This window comes from Talpa occidentalis, unplaced genomic scaffold (genome assembly GCF_014898055.3).
Source record: "Talpa occidentalis isolate TD23 unplaced genomic scaffold, MPIMG_talOcc4v2.1 talOcc4.10, whole genome shotgun sequence".
Classification (NCBI taxonomy): Eukaryota; Metazoa; Chordata; class Mammalia; order Eulipotyphla; family Talpidae; genus Talpa; species Talpa occidentalis.
The window spans coordinates 6,576,249-6,594,961 of record NW_023600993.1 but is presented as its reverse complement, the minus strand read 5'-3'; the positions used below and the strand labels follow the sequence as shown (position 1 = coordinate 6,594,961).

Here is an 18,713-nt window from a genome sequence, read left to right as displayed (position 1 = left end):
TTTTGAAGTAATATTTATCCAGTCTTAGCTGCTTTGGGGAAAAATAACAAAAGGGCACATTCTGTTTTGGAGACTAAGCACCTGTTATGCACAGTAACTTCTAAAACATTGGCATTCAGAGTCCTATTCAGGATTACTAACCATCTACAGATAGTTCAAGTATCTTGGTTCAAAAAGTCAATACTCCAGCTATAAAATGAGAATGATAATAACAGGACCTATTGTATGGTGAATGTGAAGATGAAAAGACTTACTATATGTAAAAATCTTAAAATGGTGACTGGAATAGGGTAAGTAAGTGCTCAATAACCTTTTATTAGTTTAAGTTAAGTTAATAACAGAATCAGCATGCACCCTTCAGGAAGAATAGGTTTGGTAGAGGCTCATTAATTGCTGAGAGAGCACAGCAGCATACCTTCATATAATATATTCTTTCTGAGCTGAATGCTTCTCATTACCAGCACATGACAGTCAACGTTGTGTACTTAGTACAGAGTGAGTGATCACACAAGACTCAAGCCCATGGAATATTTAAATATACTTCTACTGGACAGAGAGCTGACAACCAACTCATGTTTCTGAGTGACAAGTTCTAAAAACACCTATTTAGCTATAGGAACCTTAAAGACAAATGCTACTTCTTTACCAAGATTTTAAAGCAGATTTTCAAAACAATATTTAAATTTTTGTAAAAAAGGAAGGAATAAATTGAGTATCGTCAAAAACAGTTCTGCCCCCCAACATCTAAGGGGTACACTGGTGATCACATCAGTCTGTCTCATGGTCAGTTTTCAACTTTTAACAAGTTTATTTTGCAAAAGTCTTATCACATAAACAAGATTGACATGACACTACTGCTTTTTCTATAGCTATTGCCAGTAAGTTATGTTTTTCCACTGTGCATTTTGAGGTTTTGCAGGGTTGGGCAATGAAATAACCATCATTTTCTAGCCTCCGCTAAAGCAAAACAAGGAGCAGCCTTAGTGCCAGTATTAAGCTATTTTCAGGCAGGGCAGGCCTTCTCCACACTATCTGTAGAGGACATTTAAACCTCTGTCCAAAGTAGAGATGAGCAAAATGTCCCTGTCTCACCTCTGACTCAATCTCCCATTCCTGCAGTCTCACCTGACACCACTTCATTCATCCACCGAACACCTGGCAGATGCAGTGCTGGCCGGACGGGGCCGGGATCCAAAGGCCAGAAGGCTGCGTCTAGCAGGGGCCAAATCCTTGCTGTCCTGGATCCTTTCTTACCAACAAGTGGGTGCTGAAGGCTCCCACCTTAATGTTACCCCTTCAAGTTATCTTTCCTCCACCACTGGAGCTGCTGACAGTGTTGTCTTCTCTCTCTGCCACCAACTATTTACCTCTCAACCCACCATTCTAGCTTTTGCCCCATTCAAGTGCACTGAAATGTTGCTCTTAAAAGTCCCTAATGCTTTTCTCACAGCCAGATCTAGGGGACTCTTCCAAGCTGTCATCTCACTTGATCTTGCTAGTGTTCCGCCAACTCCCCACCCCCTTTAACATTGTTGATTGAACTTCTCCACCCTTGAAAAATTTCTCAGGCTGGTTTCTGCTTTTCTGGTCCTATTTTTCTGCCTGCAAGTCCCTCTTCCTTCACTTTCATTCTTTTGTTCTGAGTCTGATCTTCTCTCTCACAAAATGTGCAGAGGACTTGCTCATTCTTTCCTGAGACATGGATCTTTATTTTTCCACTTCTCCCTAGATTCTGTCATACATGAATGCTGCAACACCAGTGCACTATAAACTGGAACTTTCAATTTTGCTTCCAAACTCCCTCCTCTTTCTGTTTTCTTCTGGGTTAATTCATTCTATTGCCCAAACTAGACGACATCTCTGCTCTCAGAGGCTTGTAGTCACGGGTCACTGCTCTGCCATTTCTCTTAATTCATTTCTCCTCACCCCTCCCAATGCCTTAGCTCATAACAGTGCATTGGCCTGGTGAATTCCTCTGATTTCCCTTCTCTAAGTGATCCTGTTCACTGCTGTCAGTGTTTTAGTTTTTGGTGATATAACTCAGATCACTCCCTTGCTTTATAAGATTAAGTATGGTGTCAGGAAAGGTATAAAGAGGAAGAGGGGGCATTAGAAAAATCTTACGGAGGAGAGGACATCTGAATGCCAGGCAAAATTTTGAAAGGGAGCCGCAGGACGTAACAGAGGCCCAGAGGGATTCCATTGCGGGCATTTTGCAGAAGACACAGTTGCCTGACATGTCAGTGGAGAAAGGGTGGCTGGAGGAGGGGGCATGAGCTGGGGCATCACCAAGGTCAGGGGCTTGGGTACCACAGCCACCGCGTGTGTTCATGATATTCAGGACTTTTTACTGTTGAATTTTCGAGAGCTAACATCTGGGTAATTTTCCTTATACTACACAGAAGACTAAAGAAAGAAAATGTCCTATGTTGAATGTTCAATTTGCTCGTCGCTCAGGCTCTCTTCTTTTTCAATATACAATAGAGCTTGTTTACAAGGAAGGAGAGAACGACCTGGAAAACACTGAGTGGCACAAACATTTGTAAAACCATTTTTGTGGATTTTTATGAAGCTGCTGAGAAATTATTTTGAAAGCTGTCAGCTCTCTCTCTTTTTTCTTTAAATGAAGAAAAAAAAACATCTTTTATGTAATAGGACATCCTAGTCAGCAACTGACATTTTACTAATTTTTATATTTATGAAAAATATAATTTGTATTCAGGACTCAGTAATATAGGGAAAACAACCTAAATCAATTCTTTGCTTCAGACAATTATTTTAAATGATAGCCTACAGTTACTATTTTATTATTTGGTTCATACATGAAAAGCAACTCAACATATGAAATACTCACTAGTTAAAATTCCTTTTTTAATTTTGAGATTGAAGTAACAGTGCATTATAAGATTAGATAAGTTTCAGGTATTCATTGTTGAAAATCAACATGTATATATACTTGGGAAGTTTGACATTGTAAGATACAGAACAATTTGGTGGAAAGGTGAAAAAAACTCAGCGAGGTGGCTTGTTTTACACAGAATCACAGAATTTCCAAAGCTGAATGGACTTGGCAATCATTGATTTCAGTGATTCTCCAACAAGCTTTCCCCGGGATTCAGGGTTGCTTGAAGGTTATTTCAGAAGTCTCCTTCAAAGCTGGGAGTGGGTAAAGAAGAAGCTAGATACATCAGCTGGAGTAGAAACAGAAGTAACACAGAATGGAGTAAAAGTTATCTCTTCTCGTGTGTGCTGAAGATGGCATGTGCTGGTTTTGGCATGATTCTTTTGATTACTTGGTCCATTCATATAAAACACTAATAAAAATGCATTCTAAATGAATGGAAATCTCATTCTGTGGGCCTCACATTGGCCAAAACAATGAACTTTGGACAGTTATCACAAGCTCTCAGAGAACTTTGTATTTGGAAATGTTAGCAGGATAACAGGCAACACAAATCAAAACCTAGGTATTGAGTTTCCTTTCTTGGGTATAGGTCAAATGGATGTTTTCTTTTTCTGGGGAGCAAACACAGTCCCATCAAATCCTCTGAGAAGGGATTACTGAGTCAGGTTTGCAAGCCTGTTAATGTCAAATGCCTAAGTCTTTGATGCCAGAAAATTTAATTTTTTTTAACCTTTGCAGAAAGAACTAAATGAACATTTCAAGACTGCTCCTCTCACTAAATAGAAGAAATTTATTGCCACATGAAGTCAAAAGATGACCTTATTATCAAGTTCATGGTTGTTTTCTTTTGAACTTTTCTGGGAAGAGAAACTTATACTATCAATACTATATATGGTTGGGCTTTAAATATTAGTTGCCTTAAACAATGAACATGTGCAAGCAGGGCTGGCGTGCTCTTCTAGGCTACCTTAGGGGTAATGACCTCAAAGTCAAAGATTTCTTCATATAAATAAAATAAGCTTATTGCAACTTGATTGCATCACCTAAAATATAACCCTTGACTTTAAAACAATGTGCCCTTATGTTTTATGAGGTCTGAAATGAAAAGAAAATGGATGGATTTATACCAGCAAAGTATTTTGCAACCAGTGACTGCATCATATACTGTGACACAGCAGATGTGATCAATTGTCGAGGAAAATTGGACCAAATTTCCATCTTGTCCAGTTTAGCTGATACATCTATTCAAAATGTTTTTGCCCTTAAAGGAAATGACCCCATGTTCATGATATTAATATAATCTTATAAACTACTTTTAAGGGTAGCATATCAATCAGTGATCTCCAAATAGCTTGATAATTTTTACTGTGAAATCCAAACATAAGCGTGATAGAAAATGTAATTTTCACAGATGCCTTAGAGTCCTTATTGATGAAGACTGACTTCAAAGATTATTTTCTTAACAGATCAGTTTTGAGAGAGGTGGAGGCAGAACAAAGAAAAAATAGGAGAGCCAAGGAAATGAGACTTTGGATTGAATTTGATCTCATTGCATTTTGTATTTCTTGAGCCCAAAACAATGTTTTGAAAGAACTAACAGTATGGTGAAGTAATATCTAAACTTAGCTTCATGAATTAGTCAACCAGAGTCAAATGATGATGAAGAACTTTTCTTCCAATAGACCCAACTTCCATGATTTTACTTAGTTCAACAGCTCATAGAAATGTAGTCTTCTCCATTCTTTCCCTTAACTCAACACTAAACAGCATAAGCTAGAAGGTTTTAGATAAAGGCTTACAAAGTAGACAGTTTTACTCTCTTGGCATTTTTATGAATACTGGAGTCTTGGGGAACTTTAAAACTATTTGCTTTATCCACAAAATAGTGTTGAGGATAGTGCCCTAATCATTTTTGCATAGGAAGAGGGAAAAATAAGCACATAAATCTAAATTTGGAGAGGTCACATAAAGTTACATATCCAGAATTCTCTCTTATATTTTAAAGTAGAACCTACTAAAACACTTACAGCAAAATTTTGCTTTTAATGCTATTTTTTTTCTTCCATCATGGCAGATGCCCCAAAACAAAGCAAGACAAAACCACAGCGAAGGATCTGTACTAAAAGTTTTAAAATGCTGACCTAATGGAGAAACGTTTTATCAGCATGCAATAGTCTGAGTGTGGTCTTTTGTGGGAAAACAGTATGTATTTCCTGCAGCAGACCTAATGTCTGCTCTGGCAGCCGTGACAAGAGCAGTAAGTATGTGGTGCTAAGCATTCACTTACCATTATGAGACATCCCCACGGCAAGGCATTTCTGAAACCGACAGTACTGACATTTATTTCTACTTTTTTTGTGGATCCGACAGTTCAGATCACACCTATCATAAATAAGCTTCAATCTGATTGTCCTCCGGAAGAAACCCTGCAAAGGGAGATGGAAAGAAAAAAAGCCAATTTTAAGTCTCAGTTGGACTGTGTTTAAAATGGTTACACGGAAGCAGCCACCTAGGGCTGAAGTTACATTGGCCCGGGTATCAGGAAAGGTCATTGCTTGACACAGTCTATCACTGCTGACTTTACACAAGTCACACAACCTCTCTGGAGCTCAGTTTCTTTGCTATAAAATAAAGAACCAGAGGGTCTCCAGTGTGCTTTCTTAGGCAATGACTACAGCCAACTGATGTCATTCATTCAACATATCTGGGCTCTACCCTTGGAGCTCAGCATGCACTAAGAAGTGCTCTGGGTTTACTGTAATGCAAATAAAATACCATGTAATCAGTTCAGTCTCTCTGCAACTCATTCCAACAGCATGCCCCAGCCTTTATAATTGTGCTAAGCAGTTTGGCAAAGTTATAATCATTTCATTCGAAAACATGATCAGGGCCAAGAAAAATCCACATGTGGTTCATTTTTTGGAATTCTCTATGTTGCATAATTTCCTATAGAATTCATTTCATTTATTTATGCAGTGGAAGGAATGCCCCTTAGTTACTATAACCTACAGAGAGAGAGAGATAATAGGAAATGACATGAAAGGTAATACATAAGTCCTCAGAAAATCAATTACTATCCCAAAATAGCAAATAAGTTGATTTCAGAATAACTGGACTGTTATTGTTAAATACTTTTGAAAGACCTCAAAATTTTTTTTAATTATAAAGGTTTTCTAACTTCATATTTTGGTTCAAAGCATTCCTATTGGGTTCATCTTAATGAAACTCAATTCTTAATTCTTTCAAATTTATCTGACTCTGGTACAAAAAGCACTGGCCTACAGTTGGTTCTGCCACTGACATGCATTTTGCCTTTATCCAGATTTCTATAGTTTAATTTAGACAAATATGTTCTACTGCTTACTTGACATCTTCACTTGGAAATCTAGTCACCATCTCCAAACCCAGCATGTCTACTGCTGAGATCCTGATCTTAGCCTATAAGCTTATTTCATCTACAACTTCTTCCATCTCAGTTGATATAACTCCATCCTCTCAGTTTTCTCAAGCCAAATCCATCTCTCTTGACTTCTTTTATCAGGTGGAAGGCTCCTCCTCTAAAAATACATTTGGCCATTTCTCTCAGTACCTTCAATTTTTAAGGGATTCCCACCCTATTTGATACTATGGCCTGTATCTGCCCTCTGTTGTTAGTATTCTTCAGTTTTACTGCAGTGTTCCAGGCATGGATTTCCTTTAGTTTGTCTTCTTAGACATTGTTATCTACATCATGCCCCTGTTCATCAGTTCTGGGATGCCAGTTAGATAAGTGTTAGACCTTCTTAATCTAGTCTTATTTTTGAGCTTCTCTTTTATATTTTATATTTTATTGTCATAATTACTCACTAATATTGGCTACAAGAGTAAAAAATCAGAATAGCTACAAAAGCATATAATTACAATGGCAAAAGTAAAAAGCAAACATTTCTCACCAAAGTTCATCAGTGAGGAAAGTTCTGTGTACTATTGTTCTACCCTCATCAGTGAAGAAAACATAACCTATTAATATTTAAAGACGCTATGAATCCTTCAAGAACTAAAAGAGGCTTAAATTATAGCAGATTCTGAATGGGACATTATTCTTTAAGACATTGTTGGTCTCATCCTCAGTAATTTCTTTGTATATATCTTCCAGTTCAGTAATTTTTTCTTCTGCTGTGCCCAGTATGCTACCTAAACCTTCCATTGAATTTTTATTTCAATAATTATATTTTTCACTTTTAGAAGTTTCCCTTGGTTTGTTTTCAAATCTGCATGGTCACGCCTCAAAGTCTGTTGTTGCTTGTTCATTACTGTGATTCTGCTCTTTCTTTAAACAATTTGTATATAGCTGTTCTACATTCTGTATCAGGCAACCCCAATGTCTGTTCTCCTTGGGTGGAGGAGAGGGCATTAAATTCGTTTTTGTTAGCTTATCTCTGATGAATGTCATTCACGTTGATTGCCTTCTTATGTATGTGCTGATACTCTGATCTCATTTTTTTACCTTAAACTGTAAGATTCCTATAGGGTGTAAATTGGGAATTACCCTCCAAAGTGAATTTGCAGATGCTTCTGTTGAAAGCTATGGTTGCCACTGGATTATAATCATTCTCTAGAGAATCCTGGCTCAATTCAAAAGCTATCACTCATGGGCACCCCCAGTGGCGCAGCGGTTGAGTGCTGGGTTGCAAGGCTGCCCGCAGCCTCTGCAGCACCAGTTCGATCCCTGGCTGCTCCCAGGCCACCGGAGGAGGGTCCCACATGGTGCACAGACCTCTCCTGCCGCCTGCTGCTCCCCTCAGCAGTGTACTTCGGTCCTTCTGCCTGCTCTGCTCCCCGCTCTGGCTCTGGTGAGTTCTCTCACCCTCCCGCGCTTCTGACTGTACCCAGCGCTTGTATAAATAAATAAATAAATAAGTCTTTTAAAACAAACAAACAAACAAAAAAAAAACACAAAAGCTATCACAGCTATCACTCAGTTGCCCTTCCTTTTCTGAGGACTCTGAACACTGATAATACTTTTGAAAGACCTCACAAGTATTGAGGTCTTTGACTTTGGGGCAATGTTGCAGTTCAGGACTCCTTTGGACATCTAGCTTGAGGAAAACCCTACCCTTTATGCAGCTCACAGCTCATGACATTGGTTTTGTTTGTTTTGCTACTCTTGTTGCTTTGGATAGTTTTTTTCTCTATCTCTCATGAGGTCAGCAAATATTTCAAAGACAATGTCCTATGTAGGATCAGCTAGAAGTTAAAGCCTATTTAATTCTCAAAGGGACTGAGGACCTTAGAATATTAAAATGCTATTTTTTTTCACTGATTAACAGAAGGCCAGTACATAGAACTGTTCTCACTGATAAGGGCTGATGAAAAATTTTGTTTTAATTTTTATGATTGTAATAGCATATGTTGCTTGATGGCTATTCTGATTTTCACTTTTTTTTTTTTTTTTTAAACCAGTATTACTGGTTGACAGTGTTGCTCGGCTAGCTGACCCTGGGGTTGGTCCCAGAGTACTCAGTTATTGGACATGGTTAAAAAGAGCGGGGCTTTTTATTACTTACATTTACCTTATAATGCAAAATTTGATTTTGATTCATAATGTCTTTCAAAGTGTATCACTTTGGCTTTTTATCCTATGTTTGTCATGACTCAGGGTCTTTTGATGTTAAAGCATAATTACTCTCACAGGCACTGTATGTATGCATAAAGTCTAGTACCAAGTATATACAGACTATTGTATACAGTTTAGAACCTGCTTTTACTTTTTTTTCTTAGCACTAAGGCCATTATAATCTAATATTTCTTTATCATTTGACTATTCCAAGAAATCTAGAGAAGGAGATAGCATCTATTACCCAGTGTTTTTCTGAAAATTATTCACTGATTTGAAGAATTAACTGACTTCTCTTAAGTTTCGTCCTATGACTAATAAAGAAACACTCTTGAACAACATTCCTAATTATTACTTCAGAGTCCACAAAACAATGTGCAATTTCAAGAACTTGCGCTTTGGGTTATCGTGGAGTCTGAATTGGTGATTAAGATGCATCAGTTGTGGGCCTCCCTGGTGGCGCAGCGGTTGAGCACTGGGCTGCAGAGCTGCCTGCAGCCTATGCAGCCCCGATTCAATCCCCGGGGGCCTGCAAGTGTCCCACATGGCGCGCTGACCTCTCCTGCCGCGCCCGCTGTTCCCCTCAGCAGTGTATTTCAGTCAGTCTGCCTGTTCTGTTCCCCGCTCTGGCTCTGGTGAATTCTCTCACCCTCCTGCGCTTCTGACTGTACCCAGTGCTTGTATAAATAAATAAATCTTTAAAAAAAAAAAAAAGATGCACCAGTTGCCATTTCAGAAAATTGCTTTGTGCACGTATTTATTCTAAAGTCTTTGGCATTTGTCTGTGAGAAGGTGATGTTTCTTTTTTTGCTTTTTTTTGCTTTCTCAGACCTCTCCTTAACTGCTCCACTTTTAACAAAACTTCAGGCACAATGATACCTAAGAACGGGATTGCTAATTTTACAAGGAGATTAAAAGCCAGTGTGGGGCCTGCATCCAGCTTTCCCAGGAAATGATCTGCTTCAGAGAGTGAGTCAATGAGCTGCCACTGGGAGGCAGGAATCAATTCAAGCCCTTCCTGAGAGAGGGTCCAATGTAGAAAGCAGATTACACTGTATTGTATGGTAGACCGGATTGACTCTAGCCTTAGATTAGTCTATGGTTCTAAAATGATCTTTCCTTAAAGATACGAAAATAAGAAGCCAACAAGAGAAAAAGTTCAATGTTCAGTTTGTAAGCAATAGTTAGGACTTCTGCAAGTTCTAAGGTTTGTATACCTTTCAGTAGCCCCAGGATTTTATGGTCACTTTATCTACAAAATTAACACCCCCAAGAATCTGCCACTATTTTCCTATAATATAAAAGTCAATCTTTTCATTTCTATCTGTTTGACTGAATTTTGGTAAGGATCATTAATATAAATCTGTTTCGTGGTTGTTAAATTGTTTAAGAAGACCTAGTGACAGTTATCTTAAGCAATAGAACTAGTTTTTTTTAATCCATAAATTAGCCTGCAGATTTGCAGTCAACTGTATTTTAATGATGGGTTTATCTTATACTCTACTGAAATCCCCAACAAACTGTCCACGCACCCCTCCAAAACCACAACCTGCTAATCTCATTTTTCTGTCTTTTCATTGACTATTCTTGATAAGCTAAGAGATAGCTTTTATTACTGAAAGTCCCTGGTCTAATTTAGCCGCAGAATGGCAGCACTCTGCCTTAAAACAGTGGTTTCTCACACCTTTTGGTTTCTAGCTCTCCTCTCTTCTCTGAAAAATTGAGGACTCCAAAAAACTTTTGTTTCTGTAGCTTATACCTACTGCCATTTATCAGACCAGAAATTGAATCTGAGAAATTATTATGTACAAAAACATATAGGCAGAGAGTCCACTAGCTATCAAAGCTCTGCTATTATCCCATGTCATGTAGCTTCTGAACACTCTTTTGGCACTCTGGAGAGAATGAGAGTGAAACTAACAGTTTAGTATTATTTTGAAAATAGTTTCAACCTCATGGGTGTCTCGAAAGGATCTAGGGACTCCTTGAGGTCCCTGGGCCATATTGAAAAAACTGATGACTCATACTTGGAGAAGTCAAATTATATTATTCCACTAACATTTTTCTTATTCTTATCTTTGAAATGAATATATGCTTATTTACCCACTCAAGGTTAGCATTGCTTTCTTTGTATTCAGTGTAGGAGGTGTGAATGCATATTTTTGGTGGTTTGCTACAGATCAGTTATCAGTGCTTTCTCAGTTTTCATCTATTATTTTTATTTGTTTGTTTATCTAAGGTAGATTGAGGACTCCCCTGAGCGCTTCAGGTTTTATTAAGTGTTTACTCTCAGTTTCTACCTCCTGCCTCTTCTGTTCCTGAGGCAAAGTCACTTGGATCTTCTCCTTCTTCACTGTACATTTGCCACTTGCTTCCATGTCCTCAGAACTGAGCTTTCATTCCCAAGGCGGCTACAGGCAGTGTTCCTGTCTTTCCACTTTCGGCTGCTCCCAGTCGTCTCAACCCTCAACCACAGAGACTCAGAGGAACTATTTGCTTACACTGTCCAGTTTCTCGAGTGCTTTAGTAGCCCATGAAAAATGATACCTGTGGAAAATTAACCAATCATACTGTTTTTATTTACTTGCCTATTAACAGAAATTACCAGGAAGACCAAAACTGAGTGTTTTCTTCATGTATTTCTCAGAATTTGGTGACATTTTATTCACTCAAAAAATTATATTACTCTAACTCAGTAAAACGAGGTGCTCTCACTATTTACTCAGATCTTCAATAACTGATGGTATGTAGTAATTTCACGTAATATCACAGATAACTCAGCCTGCCCTAATCACAGGATGAGTGGGCTTTCATTTAGTTTAAATGAAAACATCTGCTAATGTTTCTTCAAAGACACCTTTTGGAATTTTAGGCCTCATTGTTGAATGAGAAGTTGGACGAATAATCCAACAAGTAATTTCATATGTGAAGTGACTGAGATTTGAGTGCTTATGTGACTGGCTAGTGACTCTGGGCAAGTGGCATAGGTGAGTACAGCTTGTTCCTTTCCATTCTATTAGATTCCTTTAGCATTATAAACTTTGAATCTAAGAGCCTTTAGTGACCATCTAATTTAATACCATCATTTTTTTTTTTAGAAGACAAAAGACTGTGGTTAAGAAATGGTACATGTAATAAGAGTAATGACATGAAATCTTCAATTTGCCTTCAAATGACATAAACCCCGTCCACCGCAAAATGGGTTTACCTGTGTGTATGTGTACATTCATGTAACAAAATATAAATAATAGTTCTATTGAAAGAAAAGAACAATAAAAAACAAAGTCAACTATTGCACTATGCTTTTGTCCATGTTAATAAAATGTTAGAGAAAAAAATTGGTACATGTAAAAGCACCTCACACAATAATTGGTACATAGTAGAAATCCAGTAAATATTAGTTTCCCTTTTTTGGCTCATCATCTAGCTACAAACCTGGATGTTCCAATGCTCACCTTACTGCTGCTTATTATGAATAAAAATTTCAATTGAGAATTAAATCTGACCTTACATGAGTAGCATTTATTTTATGGGATAAGTAAATATTTTATGAGATAAAAACTTATCCTGAATCATGGAATAGATAGTAAATACTATTCTATTATTATTTCACTCATGGAGTATGTCAGAATTGATTATTTTTAAAAAACACATACTAAGGGCCTCTCCGGTGGCGCAGCGGTTGAGCGCTGGGTTGTGAAGCTGCCCGCAGCCTCTGCAGCGCCAGTTCGATTCCCGGGCTGCTCCCCGGCCACCGGAGGAGGGTCCCACATGGCCCACATGGCCCACATGCGCGCAGACCTCTCCTGCCGCCCACTGCTCCCCTCAGCAGTGTACTTCAGTCCTTCTGCCTGCTCTGCTCCCCGCTCTGGCTCTGGTGAATTCTCTCACCCTCCCGCGCTTCTGACTGTACCCAGTGCTTGTATAAATAAATAAATAAATCTTTAAAAAAAAAACAAAAAACACATACTAAAATGAGTGGATTAATATTTTCTTAATAACTGGGAAGAATGTTACTAAATGTTTGAGCTTCCCAAAGTACCCTTTTCTCAAAGAAAGGAGATGAAGACAAATTGTATCTTCTTTCCAAAATAGTCATTATTTTTTGACCTGTTCATAATATGTAACTCAAACATGCTGGAATCAGAAACCACAGAGCACTGATTTAGAAGTCACAAAATGTATATTCTAGTCCTTGCTCTGATGGATGATCTGAGCAAGTCTCAACTCATAATTTCTACTTCTGCAAACTGGCCCATAAATAGGCCTCATAAGACTGTTTGAAGGCTCAAACGAAGATCTTTCTCTCATTCTTTCCTTCCTTTTTTTCTTCTGCTTTCTTTCTTTCTCTCTACCCCTGTTTGCTTTGCTATCTGTCCATGCTGTCAAGCCTTACATACAGAAAACACTGCACTCTGCAGTGAGAAACACCGGAGGTTCTGGGCCCTCCCATCACTCTCTTGCCATGACACCTTGCACCTTGCATGTGTGACTTTTGTTTTTTTTTTTTTTTAAATTTTTTTTTTTTAATAGAGGCATGTTTTATTTATTTATTTGTTCGTTTGTTTGTTTTGTTTTGTTTATACAAGCACTGGGTACAGTCAGAAGCGCGGGAGGGTGAGAGAATTCACCAGAGCCAGAGCGGGAGCAGAGCAGGCAGAAGGACCGAAGACACTGCTGAGGGGAGCAGCGGGCGGCAGGAGAGGTCTGCGCGCCATGTGGGACCCTCCTCCGGCGGCCGGGAAGCAGCCAGGGATCGAACCGGTGCTACAGAGGCCGCAGGCAGCTTCGCAACCCAGCACTCAACCGCTGCGCCACCGGGGAGGCCCGACTTTTGTTTTTAACCTGCATAATACAAGGGTTGAATTAGGTCAGTTCCTCAAAGGCCCAATTTGGAGAGAGGGGGTAAGGCAAAGCAGTCATGCTTTTACCTGTGTTTTTTTTTTTTTTTTTGATTTTCAAATATTATACTATATATTATTTGAAAAATGGGTTTTACAAAAAAAGCATATGCAATTCCTTGTCATGTGCTTACAACAGGAAATGACATAGGTGAGATCTAAGCCAATTCTTTGAAGAAACAATGCTTTACCTTGCATCCTTCACAAGCGTGAACTCCATAGTGGAACCCCGAAGCTTTGTCTCCACAGACACGGCATTCGATTGCCATGAGGGAGTTGGAGGGCTCTTCATGAGGCTTATTGTACAGCTGAGTCTTTTCAGAATAATAAGGGGGGGATGCAGGCTCCACTTTGATTGCACCTGTGCATAGAAACAGGTAAGCAGATGATTATGCATGGAGAACAACGCTGTAAAGGCAACAGGACGGGTCGCAGGGTGCACCTTACTGCCATATTTTTATACTGAACTGTGGAAGAACTACGGGACACAAGAATACACAGAGAAAAGTAGGCTTTGAAATCACAAGCAAGTCACACCACTCTGAGTCTCACCTGTAAAAATAAAAATGGGAAGGGAATTAAGTCTGTGGTTCTCTGACCCTTCAATGCCCTGTAACCCACTAGGTAATGTGCTGGCTGTGTTTGGCATTCATCACAATATTAAGTTATATATTTTGATTTGTGTTGCATTATGAAATATTTAAGAAGTATTTTAAAACCACTCTGGCCAAAGAAAATGCAGACAGAACACTGCCATGAAAAAGTAACGGTAAACCCAGTTTGAAGGTACATGAAAAATAAGAGATCAGACTTCCATCAGTAATGAGTCAGAAAAGGCGGTTTGTAATATGATCTTTGATCAAGAATAAGAGAACCTATGGAAAGTACATACTTCTTTGGTTAGGATTAGGCCTATTAAATTTCCCTATTGGGCTCTAACTAAAAACCACCCATACACAAATATAACCAAATATACTACTTAGTTTAAAAAAAAAAAAAACCAACTAGAAATACAGGAAGTTCTTACTTATTGTCAAGTAATGGTTGCCAATTACATGGTGGTGGCTTTGGAAAACCAGCATATCAGCCACAGAGAGATAAGAATCAAGGAAATAGCATCATAGAAATTTATTTTATCTTGAAAAGTACAGTTTTAGTTTTTCTTGAGTCTGACGGTTTGATGTGAATTTAGTTCATGGCATGAAGATTTATCATTAGTTCACAATGTCAAATTTTAAATTTGTGCTGAAAAATAGGTTTCAGTGTCAGCTTCTCAAGACTCAGTCTGAGTGACACATGGCAATATGATCATGCTAGAGAACGCTCTTAACAAAGAAGCAAGAAAAAATGAAAATGCATACACTGTGCAAAAATGAAAAATAATGTAAGAATTATATAAAAAAATTAAGGTGAATAAATGGAGCCCAAAATTACAAATACATATATTCTATGGGTTACCAAAGATAGAGAAAAATGGATAATGCATTGTATTGATCTGTGTGGAAATTAGCATTCCTGTACTTGGTAGGTGGGAATGTAAGTAGTGACACTTGAGGGGAGACAATTTAATAAAACTGTGAAAAATTTAAAGAAGAGAGAGAAACTTAGAGATATTAAAACAAACAAAAAAAAAAAAGCAGGGAGGAAGGAAGGGGGAGCTCAGAAGGAAAGAATGAGAGGGGCATGTAAAGACTGCCTTCCTTCTGGGTACATCATCAACATCCAGCAGCTTGAGGACAGATGGGTGAATAAATGAGTGGTAAAGGCCTTTTCTCTACAGTGTTTGTCTCTGGAGCATGGACTCCAGGGTCATGGAGAGAGCAGTCCCACCAGCTTTAGTTATCTGACAAGTAGAAAGAAACATACTTTGGTAATCTTGGAGCTTCAGATCATACTTATAATCAGCAACCATTGGGTCAGCTCTCGCAAACGGCATGTCTTCATAGTGGGGGGTAGAAATGCTGGAGAAATCAACCGTGGTGAAGGGCTTGATGTCAAAGGAGTGAGAGTGCTCATCCATTACAGAGAGATCCACGTTGCTGAGCCCAAAGTTGGTGGGCCAGAATGGCATCTCTGTGTCAACCATGGTGATTTCTGAAATGGAAAAAAGAATAGTTATGAAGACAGTCCTGGAAAACAGCAATCTTCTGAAGACATATAGAAAGAGAACGGAAAGAGTCTTTGGTAAGTAATCTCATGCCAGTTGTACGAGAGAAGAGAGCATAACCACCTTCATAGTGCAGTCCATGTGGTTTAGCTACAGGAGGGAGGTGGCCTCATACCTGGGTATCACAGCAGAGACCCTGGAAGACTGTGGATATTTAAGCATATTCAGAGAAACATCCTGCAAACATCTGTGCTTTCGTTATCTTCTAAGGTCATCACTCATGTCTGTACATGATTTTTTAGAGCATAGGGTTCTGGGACAACTTTACTTTCTTGAAACCAGTTTTTTTGTGTTTTCTTGAAATATTTTTGTTTTGGAATGGAGATTTTGCTCCTCCATTTGTGTTTATATTTTTGTATGATGGAAATTTGGTGTATTAAATTTACATAGGGGAATTTATTCTTCAGCTGCATTATAAAATGATTTTGTTTTTTAAAGTAATATTAAAATGAATCTTTTTAAAAAGTAGACCCTTCTGTACTATAAAAACTCAGATTTATCTTTTCTGGGGATATAGCGTTCCTTAAAGAGGAGGATGTAGTCACCACACTGAGAACAGAGACTAGAGAGACATGGAAACACACTTGATCATAATTAAGAGGTAAAAATCAGAATCTAGCCCAGTATTAGTTTTAAACCACCCCCCCCCAACAAAGCAAAAATGGAAACAAGAAAACATAAAAGACAAAGGTAAAAAAATTCTGTGGGTTTTCAGATCTCACAATAACCTGATTCACGAATTGCCTGCTTAAGATAATGCCACATGCATTTTTCTAATTGTGATTTGTGGTCACAGTAAATGAAATAAAACCCTGAGAGATCTGGGTTCTAAGTATTTCATGTGGACTCGTGGGTAGCTGGGGTGTATAGACTTTAAACCTTTATGCAATAGGAACCTGTCTGACTTGGTTCATCTGAAACCAGTTTCAAAGTGGTACCAAAAAAGCAGTCACCAAGTGTTGCTTAAAAGTTTTTATCTTACTCTTTGTAAACTATTAGCTATAATGCACATATTACATACTAGTTTCAGTGTACAATGTAATCACCCACTATCAAAATGGGGTCTAGTGACCACCGAAGTGGTATTTTGTGTGTGATGAAATCTTTTAAGATCTATTCTCTTAGCAGCTTTCAAATATCCAACACAGCAGTGTTAACTATAGTTCTTGTGCTGTATATTACAGCCCAAGACTTACTTATTTCAAAGTAGAAATCTGTCCTTTTGAAACCCTCTCTCCCTTTTCATCCCCACCCCCACTCTACCCTCACCTCTGATGGCCACCAATCTGTTCTCTGTATCTGTGAGCTCATTTTTGTTTGTTTTTTTAAGATTCCACATATAAGTGAAATCATACAGTATGTCTCTTTTCTTTGTCTGACTTATTTCACTTGCACAGTGCCCTCAAGGTCTATAGTCAGTAAGTATTTTAAATGTTAACTCTTTGGTCAAAAACACCAGCGGAGAGCTCTGTGAATGTGGGATTGTTGACATTAGAGATGAATGAACTGCTGATACACTCGAGGGCTTCTGAAATCTCAGGCTTATCTGTTTTATTTACAATCAGATCCCCATCAACTAGCAAAGGGCTTGGCTCATGCAGTAGGCACTCACTAAATATTTATTTATTGAATACTCAGTGAGCTGGTGGGGTGGCTGTGAAATCTTAGCAGAAGGGCCACGGAAGGGGGAAGTAAGCCGATATTTATGGAGCACTCCTGTGCATGAGACGCAGTTTACCTGTGATTTCATGTAACCCCTGACACTAGCCCACTTTAGTAAAGACAGGACCAGAGAAGTAAGTGACTTGCCTGGTACTCAACAGCTAATAAGCAGAGTATTCAAATTCAAGATTGACCTGGAAAGCCCATTCTATTTATATTCTCTGCATTGCCATGCTGAGAACAGTTTATGGAAGAGAGACTACTCTCTGAGGGTATCTGGGAAAAGGCCTCCTGAAAGAGCTAAAGAATTTACTTTGAAAGGCACAAGGTTAAAGATTCCCATCGTGGTCTTCATAAGAAAACAAAGTGCCCTGAAAACACAAATAAGGGATTAGATCTGTGAATGTGTTTCTTGGTTCCCAGAGGACCCACAAGGTCCCATGTAGACTCATGTGTCTGAATATCGACACCAATAAGGACCCAAACCACCTCCAGTTATGGTGTTACAGTGTCAACACTACACGCCAAGAAGGGGAGTGTACTGGTGATAGCTTAAAGGTCATGCTGGGCCTCAGTGACTGTCAGGAAAAAGTCTGTGCTTGTCATGACAGGGATGCACATCCAACTGTGCCCTTAGTGTCAGGACTCACATAAACCACACACCCCGCTCACTCCAACATTCTGCTGGTTCCCCAGCATGTCAACTTCACATCCCTCTCCATTTTTCTTAGTATTAATTATTTTCACATCAAAATATACCCCTTTTTTTTTTAAGATTTATTTATTTATGCACACAAGAGTTGGGGTACAGACCAGAGGTGCAGGAAGTGATAGGATTCACCACAGACAGAATGGGGAGCAGAACAGTTGGATCTACTGAAATATACCACTGAGGGGAGCAGTGGGAGACAGGAGAGGTTGGCTGCGCCATGTGGGTCAGCTCCCTGGCCAGGGATCAAACTTGTGCTGCAGTGGCTGCTGATAGCTTCATAGTGCTAACGCTTAACTCCTTGCACCATCAGGGAGGCCCCAATATACCCCTCTTGCTCAGATGGAATATCCACAAAATTGAGTTTATAATCGACCTCTCACAGATATTGCAAGGTTCTCCTTCATACCAGCCAAGGGTGGCTGAGCGAGCTAAAGGTAGAGCACATGCCTCTGTGAATACTGGGAAATGAAAACAAGGATGCAAAAAAAATCTGTTTTGCAAGAAAAACTGATGGTTCATCATGTCACTGGTTTAATTTTGCTTTGCTTCCCTTTTAACATGAGATTTCAACGACTCTCTGTCAACCAAAGCAGACTTTTTTACACAAGGTCATTTATCACATTGAAAAGTTTGGGGGGATATTTAATGTTAAAACAGCGATTTATGTATAAATGACTGAAAAGTCCATGTGGTTTTAAAGATATAATATGAAAAACCTTGAAATCAATGATACTTAGTACATTTCATAGCCAAAAGAATGCTACTTAAAA

The 18,713-nt window shown here is 38.8% G+C and overlaps 1 protein-coding gene across 8 annotated transcripts in view; it reads right to left on the bottom strand.

Moving 5' to 3' along the window:
* Window positions 1-18,713, bottom strand: part of PPARG (peroxisome proliferator activated receptor gamma) — a 121,267-nt gene that overhangs the window by 28,908 nt on the left and 73,646 nt on the right. For all 8 annotated transcript variants that reach the window (XM_037523045.2, XM_037523088.2, XM_037523099.2 and 5 more), the window contains 3 exons: window positions 15,269-15,496; window positions 13,594-13,763; window positions 5,193-5,331 (listed from right to left, as the gene is read on the bottom strand). In XM_037523045.2, coding sequence (XP_037378942.1) covers window positions 5,193-5,331; window positions 13,594-13,763; window positions 15,269-15,488 — 529 coding nt within the window. In that variant the 5' untranslated portion in view covers window positions 15,489-15,496. The remainder of the gene's footprint in view (window positions 1-5,192; window positions 5,332-13,593; window positions 13,764-15,268; window positions 15,497-18,713) is intronic.